The sequence below is a fragment of the Trachymyrmex cornetzi genome, unplaced genomic scaffold, assembly GCF_001594075.2.
Source record: "Trachymyrmex cornetzi isolate Tcor2-1 unplaced genomic scaffold, Tcor1.1 scaffold320, whole genome shotgun sequence".
Classification (NCBI taxonomy): domain Eukaryota; kingdom Metazoa; phylum Arthropoda; class Insecta; order Hymenoptera; family Formicidae; genus Trachymyrmex; species Trachymyrmex cornetzi.
Genome location: NW_017297898.1, coordinates 1,639,321 through 1,663,754, shown reverse-complemented (window position 1 = coordinate 1,663,754; position 24,434 = coordinate 1,639,321). Strand labels below are relative to the sequence as shown.

General features: G+C 31.6%; 1 protein-coding gene across 1 annotated transcript in view; it reads right to left on the bottom strand.

Annotated features, from left to right (window-relative positions):
- The window catches only part of Cow (Proteoglycan Cow), a 152,204-nt gene that overhangs the window by 30,951 nt on the left and 96,819 nt on the right, over positions 1–24,434 (bottom strand). Inside the window, exon 4 of the mRNA XM_018509899.1 lies at positions 19,606–19,734. Within this exon, the coding sequence (XP_018365401.1) occupies positions 19,606–19,734 (129 nt within the window). The remainder of the gene's footprint in view (positions 1–19,605; positions 19,735–24,434) is intronic.

The following is a 24,434-nucleotide window of genomic DNA, read 5'->3' as shown; positions in this document are numbered from 1 at the left end:
CTTTACAAGCTTTGCGGCCATTCTGGCTGAGCTATCCTGACAACACGTCGTTACAAATTGTCAACTATCTGTTTGCGAACAAAGGATCGTACAAATATTGAAGAGAAAGACAGAATTAGTTAATGCCACGATTAACCGCGGATGATGAAAAGCCAAGAACATATAGTCGCGAATTATAGTTCAGTGAAATAAAGATCAAAGGCATCGCTTCGCGCAGAAAAGTACTAATCGGCAGAACGACGCTCTTGGAAGTTGACGAGAGGCTGGAAAAGTCTCTGGTTTGCTCGCTCCTTCAACACGAGACTGAATAATGAAAAGCCAAGGATGTGCTGGGAAGTCAATTACAGATATGGCCGGGTTTAATCTCCAGAATTGCTTGCCTGCTGCCGTCTAAGCGCACCATTGTACGTATTATTCTCGACGTGCTCTCGCTTCGACTGGCGCTTCACGGCCGCGTGCGCTCGCCTCGCCTCGCCTCTTTTGTTCCCCCGTTAATTCCGATACTGCAAGAGAATCTTCCGATTTCCTCACAAAAATCTCGCCGTCGGCGCGGCGAAAATCTACTGAATTTCTACCGAGAGAAAATGGGATGTTTTGAAAAATTCTAGAAATAAGGGAAGAATAATACTATATAGAGGAAACGTTTTGGCTGATTGTGCACTTTTAAAGATTGTATAATCCACGAATATTGTATTCGCGATTATATGTTCAAATGTTGATCAAATCTTATGTTTTATTCCTGCACTATCAAAATCAAATCTATCCACATCAGAAGTCCTGAACAAAGAATCTATTCCTTGTCTCTGGTGTACTTATACATCCGCCGTTGACAAATTAATTCGTCAAGATTTGTTTGTAAGACACATTCTGAATGTGGACAAAGAAAATTGCGTTAGCTGTGAAGCTCTTGCGTAAAATTAGTGCAAGTTTTTCACACGAGGCTACTCGCTTGTAAACCGAGGTGCGTAATATGACGAAGCGGATAAACTGGGAAAACCACAGGGACAACCAAGATACGAGACTAACATAGACAGTGCCGTCCGCTTCACCTTGTGATAAAGGAGTTAAACCGGCTTAATTACCACGTTACTTGGTTTAAACTAATTACGCGTTTGCGCACGACCACAAATTCTCGAAGGAGAACGTACCTATAACTGACGCTATTGTGGTCGAATCCACCTTGCCTTGCGGGGAGAACAGGAGCCCCGCGCAATCTTCGTCGAAAGGGGGAGCTTCCACATTATGAACCACGTTATAACGTGTCGATATTAATTGTTCCATAATTCAACAGCAATTTTCGACGTGCTGTCGTGGTCGCAGCAATTGTCGAGCGGCCGAGTTTTGCGGAAACGGAAATTCGGCTCGTGTCGAATTAATTGTGAGGTTTATGCATGCTCGGAGCATGCATCGGTGCGTACAATCATTGGCGATCTGTGCTCAAATTTCATATTTCACAAGCATATTGTGTGAGGGAATACGAGATAGGCAGACGTGATATTCAACAGGAAGAGAGCGAATAGATCTGAAAGATTAATGACGAAAGAAGAATATATAAAGAGAAAAAGAAATCAAAGTTCAACGATACTATAGATATACTTTTTCCTGAATAAAATACTGTTTTTTCATGTGCGATAATAATATTGAAAAATATGTGAATTTCCACGATTCAGTTCGCAATATTACAGATGTAAATAAATTTCAGTGAAAGCGCATAATATATACGTAGTATACAGGGTGTTCAGCGTAACGGTTCGCACGATTTTTTAGACACTTTCGACAATTAAAAAAAAGGTTGTAAGGTGATTATACATCTATTTCATGCGGGCTACAACATGCGATAAAAAAATGTAAAAAAAAATTTCTTTTAATAAAAAAAGTCAAGGTCATTTTGAATTTTCTAAAAGCACCTTACAATTTGTTTTCTATAATATTGTAGGAATCTTCAAGACGAATTCATCATACTATCGAGATTATCACTTTCATTGGTGTTTTATTGATTTTATTACATAATTTTATCACAAATACATTAATAAAGGAATACTTAAATTTTATTGATTTTATTGATATTTAACATCAAATTTGCAGCATTATCAACATAAATTAATGAAGAAAAATTGTAACTTATGCATGCAAATGTTCAAATTGCTTGCCTCTTTCTGCAACACAAAGTTCTGCTCTTTTTTAATAAATTAATCTACGTAGCAGCTATTACACTATTTTTATTCAAAATTATCTTTGGAAATCGTGTTATAAGTATACATATGGACCAGTCCGATGGCCGGCACGTTCTTCGGGTTTATCTCCGATGGATTTTTTCTGTCACGAGGAGTCAACGAGTTTTCCGCACTATAATGTCCAGTCCAACTCTCAATAAAGGTTAAATATCTCTCAATAAAATCAATAAAATTTATTCACATAAGTTAATAAGTTCACATAAGTATTCCTTTATTAATGAGTATTTGTGATAAATATTATGTAATAAAATCAATAAAACATCAATAAGACTTTTATTGATGTTTTATTGATTTTATTACAATCTCGATAGTGCGTTGAATTCGTCTTGAAGATCCCTACAATATTATGGAAAAAAATGGTGTTATTTAAAAAATTCAAGATAACCTTGACTTTTTTTATTTAAAAATAATTAAAAAAAATTTTTTTATCACATGTAGCCCGCATGAAATAGGTGGATAATCACCTTTCAACCCTTTTTTTTAATTGTCGGAAGTGTCTAAAAAATCGTGCGGACCGTTACGCTAAACATCCTGTATATACGTGAATACCACGAATCAAATGGTTATGGAAACTTTTGAAAGAGATATTCAGGACATTTCAGGATCGCGGACGTCTTTGCAACCAAAATAGAAGTATTGAAATTTAGTTTACTTAGTTCAGTAAATGTCTAATCACGCCTGGTACTTGCACTGATTGATAAACCGCTATATATCGATCGTTAAATAGCAGGTCGTTCGCTTCCCCTGAGAAAAGTTTTCAGTTAAGTTTCAATTGCGTTTGATTCAATGAGACGTCGATGGTCCTCTTCTCGTGGTAGGATATTCAGCGAGGGAACAAATCGTATAACTGGAAAAGCGGGAAGGCGTGGCAGGTGGTAATGCACATGCCAATCCACCTTTAATCCACCCCTCTATATTGGGAGACCCGGCCGCCCGAGCGAAGCCGCCTGTGAGAAGCTCGAAACTTTCGTCAGATGGCACTTGAACTTTATCGTGTCTACTTTGGATGTTCAGGATAAACCATTACCTTCCTCTCAACGATACTTCCGCCAGTACCTAAATCCAACAATCGAAACAAGATCGCAATGCTGCAGCAGACACAAAAAAGTTATTTTGAAAACGGGAACGGATGTCCCACAAACGAACTTGGAGAGTATATAAAGCTTGACAAATTGGATGCCAGAGAATAGCGTTACCTACTTTTGCATGACGAGTTGCAGCTATTACGATGTGTAATTAAAAATTCATTGAAAATTAATATCGCAAGGCAGTGTTTAATTAATCGCCTGGGAAAGTTCCTCCCATATAATTCATCGTCGACGAAATGAAAACGTAGAGTGCACTTCACTCCGAGAAGTGCAGCAAGATATAATTAACCGACGCTGATTATACTGATATTAATTAAATTGGATTCTCGTTTGGGATTCAAATCAATTAAATGTACGGATTATTAATACGGGTTATTTACCAATGTTAAATTATCTTGAAGCATGAGATTGACTGTTTGTTTTACAAATATAATTGTTTTACGAATACAATTTATAATTACGGTACTGTGATAAACTTAGATCCCGAAATTACTTCTCTTTAATGAATAAAGAAATAATATATTTACCAAAATATACATTGCTAAAAAAAGATATATTATTTCTATATTTTAGTTAGAATCTACAAAAATATAAATAATTTAATACATTATAAAATAAAGTCCATTTTAGATGATTTATAATCCGTATCAGAATTCAGGATAGATAATCATTTATGTAATAAAATTTGTATAATATAAAAAATACTAAAAAAATCAAAATGTATGAGTGTATAAAATATATGCATATTAATATATACATAAGCGCATATCAAAAATTAAAATTAAAATGTAAAATTACAAATAGAGTTTTATTCTGAAATTTCATGCAAATTATAAATCGTTTAAAATAAGTTTAATATACTGAAATAAAATTTAAAAAAATACATAAAATACGATACGTATAACTTATAAAATATGATATGTATTGTAACAGCAATAAACAATTATAAAAGTAAAAATAATCAATTATAAACTTCTAAATTTATGCTAAAACTTGAAATAATTAATTTTAAAATTATTTTTAAGCAATTTTCCTTTGAATTGAAAAAATTTAAGCGCATAATTTTGCTTATTAGCTTGAAACATCTTTTCGTGTATGTTAAAGAGCAAAAACTTTTAACTTAAAATAAATTTCAAAATGAATGAAATGTAAATAAAACCGGCGAAGATTAAAGTAAAACGATCCTTTCCCGATCTTCGGAAAGATTACATTAGCTTTTAGTGGAATAATTACATTAATAAAAATATTATTTTATAATCAACGAATATTTCTAACAAATAAACGTTTTGAAATTTTTCAGTACAATTAAAGGTAAGATAGAAAACTTTCACGCCATTTCTCATGATAGCCGGCGCTATCGGCAAGTTAAGAACTTAAATCCCAGAGGAACAAATAAAATTCCCCTATCTGTCTCGCATCTGAAATGTGTTCGTCGGCGATACATATAGCGTGAGTACACGTCGTCCACTGTTATCACACCATTGTCGCCATTCACGATTTTCCCCCCACGCATTCTAACTGTCACGGTGATATTGCAGAGAAAACGGGACACGTGATGATGCGTAAGCAATACGGAGAGGGAAACAATCGCGGATCTTTCTTCGGTCTCGGTTCCGCTCGCGCATTTTCGCCGCACACCGTTCCGTTCTGTTCCGTTCCCCGTCGCTGCGCTTATATACGCCTCCGAACTTTTGATTTACGCGGCCTCGATGGAATTCCATGAATGCGAAATGTAATCCCCTACACAACCCCTCCCGCTCTCATCCCTTTTCCCGGCCAGTTACCTCGGGCCATCCCACCATATCACCATCCCACGTCCAATGTGAAACTTTGCGTTTCAATCGTGCCCTCGAAGTAACAAACGACGGCAGCTGCCTACGGGAAATATATTTTCAGCGAAAGGATAGGCGATTTATTTAGAGAGGAAGCGACTGGACACGAGCGGCAGCACAGGAGAATCAGAATCTATGAGAATCCCCCGGTCTCTCTGGCGGAAAATCCGTGGAGTTACTATAAAATGAAAGAAGAACTGTTTATTACCCTCCAGACGCTAACGACCTGCGAGCGTCAATAAGAACTTTGAGAAATATTCTTCGTAAGATGCGCAATATCGTTCAGTATAAAATCTTGTGAGGCCAGTCCTTCTAAGGTGTACTGAAATGAAATGATATTAAAATAAATTACACCCTTTGCAATCCTGTATTTGAGTTAAACTCTTGATGTAATGTTAGTAATCTTTCACATATAACTCTTTAATCATTTAAATAAATGTATATATACATATACGTATATATATATATTCACACACACACACACACATATATATATATATACTATATTCTTTGATTTATATTAGAACCGCCAATTAGATTAAAACACAGACAAACTGATTAACTTAACTTATGCCCGTTTCTACCAATGCGGTTTAACTTTAATCTCGGTTCAACTAACTCTTCATCTTTTTCTAGTTTTAAAAATAAGAAAAAGATGAAGAGTAAGTTGAACCGAGATTAAAGTTAATCTACATTAATAGAAACGGGCATAAAACTTTCACTCATTTGCGAGAAATAATTTGGTGTGTAAAGATACCTACTCTCTGTAGAGTGTCTCGTAACTATCTTTCTCGTTGACTTGTTATGATAATGAGAGTGTAAATTATTTGTTATAAAAAAATAAAATCAGATATAAAATAATAAAATAAATAAACAGAGATATTTTTATATGAATAACAATCAAATTAACCTCGGTGAAATGCATACTCCTTTTGTCAACCTGCGGTTGACAGTCGGGAGTAAAAATAGGTTTTTTTAAATAAACAATAATATATGTTGTAAATAATCTTTTGTAAAATAAATAAAATAATTTATTTAATGCTGCAGTATATCTGACGTTATTAGTGTTTATTTACTCGAAATGTTGTACTAAGTTTTAAAATTTATCAGTTGTATCTAAAACATATATTTGTCACAGTGTTCCACACTTAAGACATCGTTAATAGATATTGTTATTCTTTTAAGAATATTGCATATTAGACTCGCATGTATATTTATTATTTTTATGCAGCCATTCATTCATCATATGAAAAAAGATTTAATTTTATATCGTAACATGATAAAAAATCAACCTCGATATTTTTGTAAAATTTCCTGCAAGGAAGAGTATCATTAGTTTAAATTTTATTTTTAATAAAATAACTTCAAAATTTTTTATAATAAATTGTTCTCTGAAGAAAAATGACAAAAGAAGCCCTTACAGTTTCCAATAGTCAGCATAAAACTTCTAAATAACAATAGCTATTGCACAACAAAAATGTTGTGCAACACGCTTTTGCAGTCACGTGTTTCGTGATTCGAAGCCATTTACATTTTTATATGTATCAGTCTCAATAAATTGTTTGATATTGACACTCGAATTGCCTTTCTATAACAATGTATCTCTCCCGTACATATCAATTGTTACGCAACGCGCAATTAAAAAAGTGTGGCTAGCATCAATATATTTCGATATATATCAAAATGTCCAAGTATCAAAAGCTGCCATATAAAATGTTTCATAAAATATATTTAAATTTAAAATTCAGATTCCTCATCAATTACAATACATTTTCATAAAGCGTAACGTATTCTTTCTGTTCAAACTTTTAGTTATTAAATATCTCAAAAAAAGAAGCTACAGTGTTTTATATAGAATAACATTTAGATATACAATAAAATTATTATATAAATATTAGTGGCGTGCAAAAATTCCCGGCCAGTAACATTTTGTATACTCTAATTTATAAAAAAAAAGCCCGATAAAATTTTAATCCTTATTAGATATTAGTACAAGATTTCGTTATGCACATCTTGTACTGATACCCGATAATGGTTAAAATTTTATCAAGCTTTTTCTATAAATTAGAATACAAAATGTGACTGGCCGGAAACTTTTGCAAGCCACTGTATATACACAGTAAAAAAGAAAATGTTAATTTTAACATTTTTTACATGTCTCAGGAGTTCCACTCTAAATTTTAAGTTAAAGTAACTCATTCGTCTTGTGTTATTTATTAATGAATTAGTAATGTTAAATAATTGACACAATACTTTACATTTATATTTGTTATTTTGACTTTAAGGATGATTTAAAACTAACATATAAAATAAGTAGAGTACATAGAAGAGTAGTTGCAGTAACTCGTAAGAAAATGTTAATAAAACATTTTTGTTCGTATATAATATGAATGAAAAAATTCTTAGATGTGTTAAATTAATTTTGAGATATATAGATTAATTGAAACAATTGTGTTAAAAACACTCAAAATAATATTCCATTTTTAATTGACATATGCAATTGTTAAGTTAGAAAGGTGACATGAATCTAACACATCAAATATAAAAGATACATGATGTACAAAATATATTTATAGAAATCACATGTGAATACTTTTGAATATCAAATTTACGAAATTTAAGAAAGATAATGTTTAAAATTTTAATATTTAAATATTTTCATAGAAAAATATTTAATAATATTAAAATATTTTCAATAAAAACGATACAACAATTTTATTTAAAAATAATTATTTAAATATATGAAAGAATTGAACATAGATAACAAAACAAGCTGCAACTAAAATTTTAATTAGAGTTTATCTTAAACTACGCGCATACGTTTTAAGTTAAAATTTACGTTATAAAACGATACCATGACATTGAAAAAAAAAGTCATTAAAAACATCTAAAATAAAATCTCCGATATTCGTTCATTAGGCGTATGTCTGCTGGTACGCATTACTTACGGTAAAAATTATAATTGACACTTGTATAATCATGAATCGTGTTTCAGATGCAGCTATTAAAATTTAATTTATTAAAATGATAATCAAAAAAGTTTATTTTTAACAAATAGCAATAAAACATCCAATTGTATTTTAATATAGTTGAATAAAAAAGAGATTCTATATGTATGTATTATTATATAAAATATCATAGCAGAAAGATTAAGACAACGGTGGAAACGGAGATGATTCTATACATAATATGTTTACATTGTATTTAGATAAATATATCGTTTATACTTTATATTGTATTTAATTAAACGGTAATAATAATAATAATAATGATAATAATAATAAAAGTCAGCGAGAAGAGATCATATCAACTTTCTCGCTAGGGAAATATTGACCGTAAATTGGCAGAGTCTCAAACTGAGAGTTAAACTTCCACCTGACACGAGTCTGTACATCGACTTTAAAGCTCCCTTCGCAGGACTGGCTCTTTGACGAAGACAAAGCATCGGCTCGCGGCGCAACGTGGGAAAAGCTGACTCGTAAAAAGAATCCCGACGGGCGCTCAGGCTGTCTTTGTCAGTGCACAACGATTTTTCTTGACGATCGACAGGAGGAGTCGCTGCTATTAACGACCCTGTGAACATCGTACACCGGAGATTGAAGCTCGTAATGAACGAGCCGACGCGACATTGCGACGACGACGGTGACGATGCTTATAGGATCCATCGTGCATTTCCCGTTTTAATTGCAAGATCGTACTAGCACTGTTTGCTTATAATTAACGATACGCTAAAGCACTTTACGAATTAAAACTTTTACCATCATCCTCTTTCTCGCTGTTTCTCGTCTCACGTCTGTTTCTCTTCTTTTTCACGGATTTCGATTCACTTAACGTACCTTTATTCTCCACTCCCTCGCGCTTCTCAGTCGCGTAATCACTTCTCGATACCATACGCGAATCCGAGAGCGCGCGTACAGCAGAATCTATTTTTCAATTATTGGATATTCCCGTGGATCGAATCGACGGAGAGAAAGAAAGCGGTGACAATGAAATTCTTGTCAGAATTAATCGATTCCCATCCAGAAAGCAATGTGAAATTCAATCGTTTCTCTCAAATGTGAATCTCATCGCGGTCCAATGACGGGTTCAACAATCCTTGTAAACATTTGTTTAGCTGTTCTATTCATCAAAATCGTATATTTCATATAAATTCTATCGTCTAAATTCCTCTACTCACATTTCACGATATTTAAACGATTATACAACTTCATTTTTAATTCAGACGTAAAAACAGATTATCGGCAAAAAATAAATTTATTGAAACGCCATTCCAGAAAATTTTTATTAATTTATGGGATTTATAGATAATATCAGCGGAATTTGATTGTAAAATTAAGTGCATTAAATTTATATTAAGGTGTTATAGAAGTTGTAAGATCCTTTCGCACAGAAAGACATTTTCAATAAAATATTCGCTGATGATTCAACTAAAGGTACATACAGAAAACCTTTGTATAAACGCAATCTTTACAAATTTTATGAGAAAATGATGCATAAAATGTTACAAAAAAGTAATTTTATCAAGAATTATAAATAATTTTTTTTAATGTTATTTTTTTATTCACAATTTGGCAAAAATTAAACCAAGATATTTTTTAATTTCAACAATATTTTCTTCATAAATAGTAAATTCCTCGATTACTTGATATAAATGATATTTCCATGATGAACTTTTAACATAAATTAAAAAACTTTTCTTGGAAATATCAACAAAAAACCAAATTTTTTTCAGAAAAAACGTGATGTTAATTCAATTAATTTATTAATTCAAACTCAGAAAAAAGTTTCCTTGGAACCTTCATGAATATGTACATATCTTTAAAATGCGCTTAAAAAAAGCTTATTGATATTTATTTCCGTTTATAAGATATCGTGGCAAAACAAAAAAATCAACGTTTTTAAAATTATTTGTACAATACTCTAAAAAAATATGGGTGCAAATTTAACATCATGCGGTATTTATATAATTCTCACCATATTGGATGGTGTTAAATCCATCTAATATATAGTAGGTGATATCAACAACAATAAAAGTTATTATAAACGCTGCAAAATGTTCAATCTATACCTATATTTTTTTAGAGTATTTAAAAGTTACATTTTTAATAAAATTTCTTTTTTGCAACTTTTTATGCATTATTTCCTCACAAAATCTCTAAAGATTTAATTTATAAAAAAATTTTTATATATTCTTTTAGTCCTCAAATAATAGTAAGTATTTTACTGGAAGTATTTTCTTTCGTATGCAAAGGTCCTATAACCCCTTAAGCTGATATGGACTTCGTTTTAATAAAGAAAAATCACAAGTTTTGATTTACCACAAGTTATATGTATATGTACATCGAGGAATTTGGGTAGGGTAAACTAGGGTATTATGGCCATACGGAAAAGATAGCCATAAGCCATAATTTCTCCAATAATTGATAAATAGTGCATTTTTATAGTAATTCTTAAAGATAATCAATATTTACAGTAGTTTATATGAGTACACTGTGTTCAAAATAACAATATTATAAATATTATCTAATATTTTTTCTTTCGACTATCTGCAAAGTTTTGCACGTGTCTGCTAAAAACTGTTATAATGTCTAATAAATTACAGTTAAGCTGCCATAATCAACATTACATACAGAATAAAGGTACGTAAATTGCAATGCGACCTATAATTAATACTTTTATTTTCACTATTTATTTATAAATACTATGGCTATATTTCTTAATGGCCATCTTTTCCCTAAAAATCAGATAAGATGGCCAATGCATACTTTGTAATATTTTGATAAAATTAAAGTTGTGTTAAGTATTTTCTCTTTAATTTCGATAGTGTTTGTTACTTTAAGCTTCAGTGAAAGTAATATCCCAAATATTGTTAAAAAGTAACAAGAATAAATGTATGTTTTTTGCATTTTAAAAAACTATGGCCATCATACCCGAGTTTACCATACACTTTGCCTATCTTAGCAAATACGAAAAAATTCCATTATAGAATAAAAAAATTTCCATCGAAAGATAACTTGAATTCACGCATGAAGTTACAAATCGAAATCGCTCAGAAATCTTTGCCTTTTGGACAGTCATACGACAATAGAAAGAAGAAAGAACAGGAAGATCTCGCGAAGAACAGATGGAACGAATGTGGCATACGTACGGAAGAGAGAAAAAGGAGAAGAACACGGACTTAGTCAGACGGGAATCGTCAAAGCATATCAACTGCGCGACCAACGTCCAAATTTTGAATTAAACATGAGAAAGCAGCGGTTGCACGGTAGTAGAACGGAACACACGGTGGGACGCCCGAGGCAAATGGGACGCGCATTCCTACTTCATGTAAAATTCCGTCCTTGGTTACCGTGGTTGCAAACCAAACCCGATCCCATCGCCCGTAACGGCTATCGATAACGGCTTATGCAGACTCAAGAATCGACGTAAGTGTCGATGGCTTGTTCACCCTCCGGAGAAGCTTTCGGAAAAAACGGAAGAACTACCGCTCTAAATGTCGTAGCCCGTCGTCAAAATAGAGAGATGATACTCGATTTAGATAGAAATTCACGATTGAATTTATTTGATCGATGCAAAAAAGGTGATCGGGGGATTAATGAATAATTATTCATTAAACAAAAGTCATTCGTTCGAAGAACATCCGCTTTCTCGTCTTACTAATTACGACAAAGGCAAACGAGCGACAGCAGCTGAGGTTCTCGTTGTAAACAGAGCAAATGGCCTCCGTATCTTTGAATGCGCGCTGCAAATTGCAGCCATCGAGTCGCACGCTTCTTACTGAAGGAAAGAAGACTACTATGGTGCAATCCGATTCCCAGCTAGATTGAAACCGACAACGTTATATGAGTTGTACTGAAAGTCCTCAATCTTAATGACAGCTTCTTTAACCAATTCGTTGTCGACTTTTTCTTACCTGAAACACCAATAGTCTCTGTGTTAGAACTAATTGAAAACAGAAAGCTTTTCGTGAACGCTGAGAGATACAATTAAATCTATTGTTCGCCACAAAATTTCATTGTTCTCTCTGAATGAAACTTAATTATTTTTTGAAAGGAATTTTATTCTGAGATTTAATAATTTAAAAGTTTCATATCAATATAAAAAAATGATTTTGCTAAGATACACGAAAGAAATTTTGTTTTAAAATTTACCTACCCCGAAAATATGGTAATTATGGTACAATATAATATTTAAAAAATTTTTACCATGCACTTCAGTAAAATTAATCAAGCTTCTTTTACACTTTATTGTAGCTTTATTAATGAATGAGAGAGATTAACATTAAAATTCTTGGAAATATAATGTTGTCCTACGATTATCATATTTTCAGGATAAACTCTAAAAAAAAATTCTCTCCATGTATCTAAAAATTTTATAGGCAAAGAAAATTTTTCAGTAAAAATTATTGGTTTATTATCATATCTTCAGTGGAATGAAATGGTTTTTGAATGAGGAAAAGAATCATTTATCGATTTTATTTTTAATTATAAATTCTTTAAGTTTTTGAGTCAATTTTTTTAGGAAATCTTTATAATTTCTATTTTATAATTTTTTCAGTTCACAGGAAAAACAATTTTACTAAAGTATTTAAAAGTTTAGCTATATATTGGATTTATATCTAGCTTTTAGATATTTTAACAAAACCGTTCTTTTCGTAATTGAAAATAAAAATTATAAAATAGAAATTATATATAAAGGCTTTGTTGGAATAAGGACAAGGGTAGGGGATCCAGCTGGCCGGAATGCACTGCGAAGGCGAACCGAAAGCGGATTAGTAATAAGAAAATGAATATATTTTAGATAAGATATCATAAAGTATTCATTATTAACAAAGAGACCTATCACTACAGAAACTCTTTTACTGCAGAAAAGTTATTTATAAAATAAAATTTAATGAGAATTTAATAAGGAAACATAATATTCCAATATAACGTCATGAATATAGATTGTTTACGGACCTTAGCCCTGAACCGATCATCAGGCATCGTAATTAAATGATGCTTGCTAGGCACCGCCTGAGACCGTTCATCAGGCACGACAAAGAACGACACGGCAAAGCGTGGTCGTGTGACTACCCAGGACGGACCGTCAGGTAAGCCTGTCCAAGCCAATTCATCGGACACTCACTGGTGGAGCAACTCACCGCGCACCGCCTGGGTTACCCGTCAAGCAACAGCGAAGGAAAGAAGGCGGCCATTACGTGAGACGCTGTTGAGATTGACGTTATGAGCGAGAACATTTGGAGGCCCTTTCCTCTCTTACCTGCGTTAGAAGCAGCTTGACTTCAAGCTATCAGGATGACGGGAATCGGCAACGGCTGCTGATGTTCCACTACCGTGATTAGGCTTGTCAAATAATTCATCCTTGCCTATCGGAAAACTATTTATGCTCACTGATCTTCGTCAATAATCGAGCTTGATCGAACAGGCTTATAGTTTTGAAGGCTCGAAAAAAATCGAATTTTTTTCCATTTTTCAGTAGACTTTTTCGGTTCTTTTCCCAAGGGTAGAAAAATTCATTGGAAAAATTCACGTTATGTTTGTCAAATTTCTTCTCTTTCCATAAAAAAATAATTGTATATTTAACTAAAGTTAAATAAAGTTAATATGTTATATCTCAGACAGCACAAAAGTCTAAAAGACATTATAAAGATATTCCTAAATCTTTTAGACATTTGGGTATTTTTATATCTTTCAGACTTTTGTGCTGTCAGAGATATTAAGAAAAAATATATTATCTTCAAAAAATTATAATGAATATATTATGGATAAGTAAATAATAATATTATCAAAATATCTCATAAAAAGAGTGACTTTGATAAACCACTTTTCAAAATTAAAAAATTTTATAGCGGGCTTATATTTACTGCTATCACAGAAACCGTGATTTATTATTAGATCACGGTTTTTCGCGTGACAGCAGCAAATATACGTTATAAAATTGAAAATTGAAAAGTATGTCGTTGTATCATGGTGACTTCACCAAATTAAATCACCTTATTTTACAATATAAATTAGAATAATATTAGAATAATATTAGATAATGTGTTAAGAGTAAGGAAAATAAAAAGCAAACAAAAATAAATAAAAAATAAAATTAATGTATTTTTCAAATAATATAAAACGTATGCATGTCTCTTGATAATTGTTAATAAGCAAAATTCTTAAGAAAAAAACTTAATAACTGTATTAACCTAAATTAGTTTTTAGACTAATAATTAGAATTGCATTTGTTCCTAAAACAATTTGTTTAATAATAAATAATCCTCTTCTCAAATGATATACTATCTCAAATGTAAACATAAAAATTAGCTCAATATTAATTCCAACGCTAATACGAGCTGTCTCATTTCAATAATACTATAAAATACAAGAGTTGCTCGTGAGCTTATATCTAATTTAAATAAAAAGTTTATACATTTTGTAACGAGTATTAAAACGAATCATGTAAAGTCTTTAGAGTGAAAAGAATCACAAATTTTTTAAAAGCTTATCTTGACTCGCAATTCTATTGTAAGAACTAATGACTCTTTAACACATACATTAATTTATAATCGCTCTCCTCTTCTAAGCTACTCTCAGAGTTCCAATCAAAATAATCGCAATTACTATTACACGATTATCTGAAAACGACAACAATGAAATGTTATCTTCATTTAAATATTACATCTAAGAATATCGATTTTACAACATTAATGTAATACATACAATTTCTATTTCGACTAGGCATTTCTTTGTGTTTGCGAAGAAAGTCATGCAAGAGTGATAAATTGCTGCGAACAAATACTAATTTTTCCACTCTCTTAGAATGGTTGAGACGGTTTCTTTTCTTGGAGTAAAGAAATCAGTCCGACCATGATTTTTCGCACATACATGAAGTTGGATGTAATTGTAGTAAACGAAGAGCAATTGGCGTAATAGAAAAACTCTGGATCATATTAATATGATGGAGAACATTAAAAATTAGGTAATTTACATAACAAAAATAGCAATTTTTCGCAAAGAAGGAATTTTTTTCTGATTTTTTCCCAGCAATGTAAAAAAAGCAGTATTTTTTTAAATTGCTATAAAAAGACTTCTCTTAATCTTAAGAAAAAATTTATTTCAAAAATTTAAACAACAATATAATTAAAAAATAATTCCACTCAAACATTATTATTCCATTTTTTCTAATGAAAATAATATAATAATGAAATCAATAATTTTCATTAAAAATTAATTTTCCCAACAAATAATTTATTTCGCAATTTCCATTAAAAAATATACTATTAAAAGTAAGATAAAAATTAATTCCATAGAAGATACGATAGTGAACCAATCGTTTTTATGAAAAATACAAGCCTAGGTTGTTATCGCATTTCTCTAAAATATTTTTTTAAAGATTACCATATTTGATGAACAATCTCGTTATTGCATCAACGCAAATAGATGTAAATAATAACGAAATAAAAAGTATTAATTTTCCGTACTTGAATAGTAAAAAAAATTGCATGTTTTTATCTGTTTTTCGGGAAAAATTCCCCGCTTGAAACACGATCTTTTATTTGACCATTTCATTTTTTAAAAACCAAGTTTTAAATGCAATTGCATGATAATATAGAATTAAAGTCAAATCGCAAATGTAGTAATGTAATTGGGAAACGGTACAATGACACGGAAGAGTTCGTTAGAGAGTTACAGGTTAACGACTGCTTCTTGTCAATAGTGTTCCCACGCAATTTCTCACAAGATACTCGCAAAGTTATTCGTAAAGTTATGGCGAGAACTTACCAGAGGCGTCCTCCTATACAATTCGCGAGAAATAAATTTTGATTTCGCAGCTTCTTCGAACGCAATAAACACGCGGTGACCTCATGCGAACTAAATAGACCGAAGACATACAAGAATTACCGGAAACATTTTAAGATGCAAGCTCGCGACCGAATAACATTACTAAGACTGCGTTTCCGTGATAGTATGCAAATATTATGCGAAGACATAATTTCAGGAAACATTAATGTTGATACTATTTTGCAAACTGCTCGCCGCGACCTGAAATGCTAAGCGACGAACGTCTTTCCGACGCCGACGAAGTAACTTCAGATAATAGAAATTGCAAAATTTTATAATATGAAAGAAGAAAATGCCGATATTTTTTTGCAAAGCAGTACCCGAGTCAAATTTTCAATACGTCGCGAAGTACGATAACATTTTCAGATAATTGAAATCGGTATTTATTTTCTCGGATAAAAGTTTCGCTGAGATTCCAGCGCGCGAGTCATTTCGCGTAAAATACATCCACCGCATATTAAGAAAGTATTGCGATGAAAAGTTTCTTTATCGAAAAAAAAAAACAAACTATCTAACTTTATTGAGAGTATAAAACTTGAAAGCAAGAACCCTTTTCCTATAACATTTTTAATCGTCTCTAATACGTTTTTAAATATGCAACTGTACCGCTGCAAAACATGCTGTATATTTCATGGATAGAAAATGCACCGCGTAATATTTTATGCATGCTCTCGCATGGGACTCTTTGATCCCAAAATTTAATGCGTCGTTGTTCTATCTTATTTTATCCAATTGTATTATACTAGGTTATGCTTATCCTACATTACGATAACACGGAAATAATACAGAAAGGAGGCTTCCATAAAATAGAATGTAAATGTAATGTTAAAGAAAGACACTGCACTAGGCTAGACAAACGAGGAAATATTGAGCGAGGATCGTAAGATTGCTGAGAACAGTAATTTCACGAAATTGCGTAACATTCTCGTTCTTTATATCGGGCATAATCTTTTATTATGCGTGACAAATTTCCAGGAGGCACGACCGAGCCAAGAAAAGGTAGACAGGACGTTCCTGCTAGTAACTCGTGCAAATTTAAACAGGAAGAAACCTTCCATCAGGTTTCGACTCGTTGCGACTTATACAATATACATATATATAAAACCGCTTCTTTCTCTGTCTCTTCCTCTTCTTCCCTTCTAGAGTTTTTATTCCTTAGGGAGAAGTATTAGATGTCTGTGCAGAGTTCTTACACGTGTCGTTAACTTCAGTATGACGTCTGACGTGCCAAAAGCGAAAATCAAATACATTTTAGGCAGTGTTATTGCCAAAATAAAATTTTTCATGGGATTACACAAAGTTATGTATTTGTCTGATAAAAGGCGGCAAATGTTATTCTTGTAATATGTTTAATACTATTATAATATTATCTATAATAATATTTAATTAATATAATACTATTATAAAATTCTCAAATATTTTTCAAATTTTTGCTATTAATTGATCCGTTTCATTATAAAAAGCTGTGTTAAACGCTTTTATGTATATCAAAACCATATTTCAGTATATTGGATATGCATCGATGTAAGTCAAAATCGTATATTCAGAATTAATTTCGTTTTGCAAAATAGATTCGAGTAGTTTAATATAAAGTTGCAAAAATTCAAGCAAAGATTCAAACGATTTCTTCGTTAGTTGATGCCGCCTGTGCAATCGGCCAGAAAAATGAATATGTAAAAGTCATAAATTTTCGAAGCCGCCAGCAGGATATAAAATACTTTGTTTTCACAAGAGTGTAGTATTTTATATACCAACACATACATACAACTCTATACTGATGATTAATCCATTACGATGAACAATAGAAAGAATACCAGTTTATAAATTGTCCTGAAGCAACAACGGTTCAACCGTAAAAAATCGCTAATGTTAATCATTACAATCATATTCTTAACATCCAACACAACTTTGTATAATATACAATATATGTATCTTAGACTAATAAATCAGCTATTAATTCTTTCGTACAAGAGATAAGTTGCAATTCGATAGGCAAATATCTTAGGTACATAATTTTAAAGAGATTTGCGCTTGCAAATTTCTGGATTAGTAGTGAATTAAGCGTATTTTAATAATCGCCATTTGAAAGTGTAAAGCATGCGTCTTTGAAAATGTGATGACGGCGACAGTGTTTTCAATTTCGCGCTCGAGCAACTTTATTCTCGAGGGAATAGTGTTCGATCTCGCGCTCCTCCAAAGCGAACTTGCGAGGTCCATTTGACGCATCGTTTGACAAAGAGATAGAAAGAGTTCTCTCAGTTTCTATAGAAACGATGCTACCGCCGTAATTAATTATTTGCCTGGCTATCTGAACGCAGACCTCACTAAATCCAAAGTCGATGAGCTTCTCTTTGGCCGGATGAGATTAAAGCGAATTTCCTCCCATCCACGCGCGCGATTTTTAAGCCCTTGATCTCTAATCGAGACGAGCGCACAACGGAGATAACGTTTTCGTAAAACTTTGCAAAATAAACTGTCGAAACGGAAGAGAAGTTACGTGCCCGTTTCTTTTGCCGTTTCTTTCGATACGCGTGGAATCCGCACAAATCCAAATGGAAGATCGAATTTCGAGCGAGAATTGTTCGATACGATAATCCTACCCCCTATTACAATTCTATTGCGACGCACGATTCGGGAAAAATTCTCTCCCGTTTTACCGTCTATACAATATATATCGCAAAAGGATTACATTGTAAAATGAAATTCTCAATTCCGCTTCGGGAATTTTCTTTTCACAGAGAAGCCACGTTTAAAAGTTCGTGGGGCTTGTGCACGAACTGATAATGCCCGTTTGACGTGGCTTGCGAAATATAAACATACTGCGGCGCGTTTCCCGAGCGCGCAATGTTACCTCCGGAACTAATTTTTCCTGAAACTTTGCCCGTCGTATTAAACAGAGGCGCGCGCGCAATGCGGCTTTTCCAAATGAAGTTTCGGAAACTATTCAAGAAATCGTTTACAATTCGCATAAGAATCATGTCTTATTCTTACCGCTCGACTTCACGCTAATATTAATAATTTTGCGTTTCTATGGCGTCTATTCAGAATACCATCCATAAGAACATTGTTAAAGTTTTGATCATTCTTAAAGCAAAGATTTAAAAATTGTGCTATTTAGCAGGTTTATAGAAAAATCTATATACATAAGGGTGATATTACTTATTCTAAAATATTTCAAGGAGTGATTCCTCATACAGAGACGAAAACTTGATAACCGTGTATTCGAAATGCAAAATTTCGAAAACCACTCGAATTATTTTCATGAAACTTTATATGTTTAAAGTTTGATTAAAATAACTTTTCTCGGAAAAAACAAAATTTTCCTTTCAACTTTGATACCTTATATCTTTGAAACTAAGCCATTTTGTAAAACGTAAAATGGTAAGATTATAAAAAATAAGTAAATAAATTTGAAAAAAATAAATTTTTTTAAATATTGCAATTTCAAAATTTAAAAAATTCTTTAAAAAAGATGATTCTTTGTGTAAAATTTGGAATGATTTCAAGGCGAACAAATATGTGTTCGTGTCTCAAGAAATTTTTGCATTTTACTCGAATGTTTACCAAAAGCAACGAATCTGTGCAACGTGGATTAAACGGATAATGAAGTCCGTTGTCTTACTTTGACTCGTCCTGATCGTCGTCGTCGTCCTCGGAATCAAAGAAGGCGTCGTCATCGTCCGAATCGACTGAGGTTTCGGTCCTCATTCGTCGCTGTTGAACTGCACGAGACTTTGGAATCACTATATCTCTGAAAATGCATCGTAATATAATTTATATTATTAGTTTATGTTACTGTAATTAGTGCTGCACTAATTATTGGTTTAATATGTTAGAAATGTAAAGAAATTAATTAGTTTCAAATGAGCAACTCCGCTTTATTGGTTATTGGAACTCATTTGTTTTGTAACGTTTCACTATGCTATTTGGTATTAAGAAAAAAAATAATGACTCTGTTGTATTAAAGTATATGAAAGTTTTTAAGATATTGTTTTAACCTTATAAAAATATAATTGTTGAATATAAGAAAAATATAAAAATTCCTTTTGTAACTGTATCGTGAATAAATAATAACACAGCACTGCAAATCCAAGTGTGTAACAAATGGCTTGAGCATATATGTGTTATTTAGTTTTTCATGTAAAAATTACACTATACTATACAAGTTTAAATGCATAATTTGTATTTATATGCAGTATAGTGTATTATTTTTGCACTAATCACATACATATTATACATTGAAATTACTTTTTACACATTTAAAATGCAGTGAGGACTGCATGATTTTGCGGTTTGGAAAACAACAAGAGGTTTCTTTGTGAATTTGAATTCAAATAAGAATGTTTTATTACGTCAAGTTTACGAGAAAAATAGAGTTAAAATTTCCTAAAAATGCGTTTTTAAAGTGTTTTAAAAATTTTGTAATTAATAAAATCGATGTCCCCTACAGACTTTGAAAAAGGTTCAAATTAATGCTTAAACATTGTACTCTAATATAAAAATATCAAATCTTTTACTGACAACATCATCGAATCTCTCGTACGCTTTGTTTTTAGAAGTGGGTGTAGTTATACAGTGTCAAGTAGAACGATTGCCTCATACAGTCCCAGTGCAAAACCATTGCAAATAAAACATGAAAGTGAAAATTTTAATAGTGGATTTTATGTGTGGGAATAGAAGATTACAATTTGCGTAAAAAAATATTTTTTTAAATATAATCAATTTTTTAAATGTAATCTTTTATTGCCATATCAAATCCACTACTGAAATTTTTACTATCTGCGTAGGATGATCGTTCTACTTGACACTGCGACTACGCATCCACCCTTAAGAATATATAGGTCACATTTCAAAACATTATTAAAAATATAAAAATTTCATAGTTACATCTAAATATATACGTATAAAATTTGAGCACAATTCTCTTATTGGTTTAAAAGTTATTTAATTTTTTAGTTTTGATTCTTATATAAAATCGCATTCTGTAATACTTATTTGCAAATTTGATGAAAAAGTAACATTAATAATTAAATACAATTTTAAACATACACTGATTAAACAATAATAAATGTTCGTGCAATAGTTTATTTGGATCCACTTATATTCGTTTAAAAGTTATTGACCTAAAACTACAAAAATATAGTTATTTTGCTGTATAAAACATTATGAGCCAAATTATTTGTTGTTTTGTTTTTTTGCAATTGATTTCAGAGCATATTCACAGGTTAATCTCGTTAAAATTTTTTAATGATATTGACTGATTGTTTAACTGATACTCTTAACTGATATTGTATAACCAAACATCCTTAAACCCACTCATTGTGACTACATTCACTCTTAAATCCACCCACTGCGATTACATCTACTCTTAAAAATAAGGCATATCAGAGATTCGAGAATGCCGGCCAGTAAAAGATTCAATATTTTTATATTAAAGTATATAACACAAAAGCTTGCAGTTTGCAATGTTACCGCAATAATGCTGGAACACTATAATGTTGTTGCAATATTTCTGAAATAATTTGTACTGTACGGGAATGTTCAAGCATTAATTTGAGTCTTTTTCGAAATTTTTCGCTTATCGGGTTCATCAACAATCTACAAATTTTCAAAAAAAATTAAAAAATTTAAAAACCCATTTTTGGAGCGTTTCAACTACATTTTTCTTATAAATTTGATCCGATAGTATTTCTCCTTGCAGATTTGGATTCGACGCAAAAAAAACTATAAAAAACTGTGACCAATAATATCCAGCAATTGAAAACAAGAGTAATGGAGCATAAAAAGAACATGAATCAAGATATAACTAAACATTCTGTTATTACTGGTCATATATTAGAGAATAATCACACGTTTGATTGGTCTGACGTTAAAATTCTAGATAGAGAAAGTAATTATTATAAGAGATTAATATCTGAAATGATCCATATCAAAGGGTTAATGCCAAAGAAGACACGGCACTTTTAAATAAATCTTATTTCAATATCCTTGATAGGATCAGTAATAACGATTATTGAGTGTTTATAAGACACGGCACTTTTAAATGAATCTTATTTCAATATCCTTGATAGGATCAGTAATAACGATTATTGAGTGTTTGTGTTGCTGGTTTTACTGTTAAGTTGAATGTCATTTGATATCGGATCATGTCTCTTTTGCCATTTCGCACACGACTGTCGTTAGGATCAGAAGCATAAATTTACATGTAAGTTACTTTGTTATAATTCCGGATCTATAGATTCAACAAATTGTAATTCAATTCTAAATTATTATCAAATATTAATTGTAAATCATTTTTAAATTTAGATCATTTTAAATTACCAGATGTTACGTCAGATTAGGCTATTTTTGCAACATCAAAAGAACGTCTAACCGAATCGATACTACAGTCGACATATTCCGATTTTTTTATAGTGTAAGACTTTTAATATCAATTGACTACTAATGTATTATAATATACTTTGCGACTTTTTATAATGTAAGACTTTTAATATCAATTGATACTTTAATGTAATATACTTTGCGACTGAAGAAGATTCAGTAGGGGATCGAAACTAGTTTCGCTAGATTAATGTAAATCAAACATTAAAATTATTTTAATTATAGTAAATCTTATTTTTCGCTCATCTTTGGCTATCTTTTTACATATATTATTCTATTGTGTATAAAAAACTACTTTTTTTTCCAAACTGCAGAAAAAAATGTTACAGACCTGTGCAATGTTCTTATTTTATCTCTCATCCAATATAAAGTTTTACTAATAATTATTAAACAATACAACAAGTTTTTTTGCGTAAGAAATAAAACACAAGCTCGACGGGTTAACTTCAAATTCTAATTGTTCTATTTCGGGCTTTGGAAACTTTTGCAAGAGCAATTCAGACGCGCGCGATTTGCATAGAACCTACTTTATTCGATGAATTAATGCTCGTTATGAAGTTTCGTGTCCTACAACCCTGCCGAGGCACTGGAGATACCACGCCCTAGGAATTACAGACGCGAAGCGTGAATTAGCTTTACGCGGGGCAAAAATTAAACGGCCATTATTCGAACTACGTTACACCGAGCTAAACTCCTGGTATTTAAACGTGCGCCATTCTAAATCCTGAGTTTCACCGACGTTCGTTAGGTTGATATAGCATCCCGTTTTAGCACAATCAAATGAAATACATCCGGGAATTTAGTGCTTTTCTGTTCTTGATTCGTTGCTGAAGAGATTGCGTCAACTTGGTAGATACAGTTTCTTGTTTCATCGTCGTATTATTACTTTATATCTGCCCGCGGCTGCGAAACGATGTAATTGCATTTACGATGGTGAGTCTGCTTTATCAAAAGCAATTTTTCGTGATTATTTAACGTGGAGATCACTATACATTTACACCTCAAAAAAAGTCATGGTAAAAAGTTATGATGCTTTCATTGGAAAGGAAAATTCAGCGACGTCGAATTTTAATTAGTTTCCGAGATGAGATAACATTAATCGATATAACAATATTTAATATCTAAATATAAGTATTTATTTCAGATGTTATTTAAGAAATTGTTAATTTAATGTTCTTTTACATCATTTTTAAAAATATATTTCGTACATACAAAATTGGAAAGCTATCTAATTTTATTATCTAATTTTCTCTCACGTTTGCATGTGGATGTTCACTTTTCACGAGGCAAAACTTACGATAAAACTTATTTCCATAAAATTAATTAGTGCACCAATGCAATTTAAGAATCCTCAATATTATTATTCCTTAATTATTTTATTATAACATGCTTTTTCTCTAAATCAGTGGATATATTCACTGATTATCCTGTGGCATACTTGCATAATCAATATAAAGTCCAACTAAAAAAGAAACAAAGCTTGAACATTATATAACTAAAATACTGATATTTGCACGTTAATTTTAATCTTCCAATACCATATTCATTGAATTTGTGCACTAAAACAAGATTAATTAAAGGTTAGCTAGGTTAGGGATCTCACATTTCATTCACTGATTATCAGTAGCATACTTGGTACTGATATCAGTTATTATCCACTGATTCAGATTTAGAGAATTTCTTAACAATGTTCTTTGCCGATATATTAGGATATTATTAAAAAATTGTTTACTTATTTCATTGCATTTATACTCTCTAAATTCTTTGAAGTGGAATCTCACTCTAAAGAATGAAAAGTAAATCAGTCTTGAAAAAGGTTTTTCATTTTCTGGTTAACTTATGATTAGGCTTAACCTGATTGTTTTATCCAATGGATTTCATCTATGATGATGTCATGGGTGAAGCTTATTGGATGAAATATATTAAACTTAACAAGTTAACCAGATGATGAAATATTAAATGTAAGAATGAGATTTCATTCTTCAGCGTGACACAATTCACTCTAAAAAAAGAGTATAAACCGCTTTTTCGAATTACATACAAATCGTATAAGATTAAAATCTTCGGAAT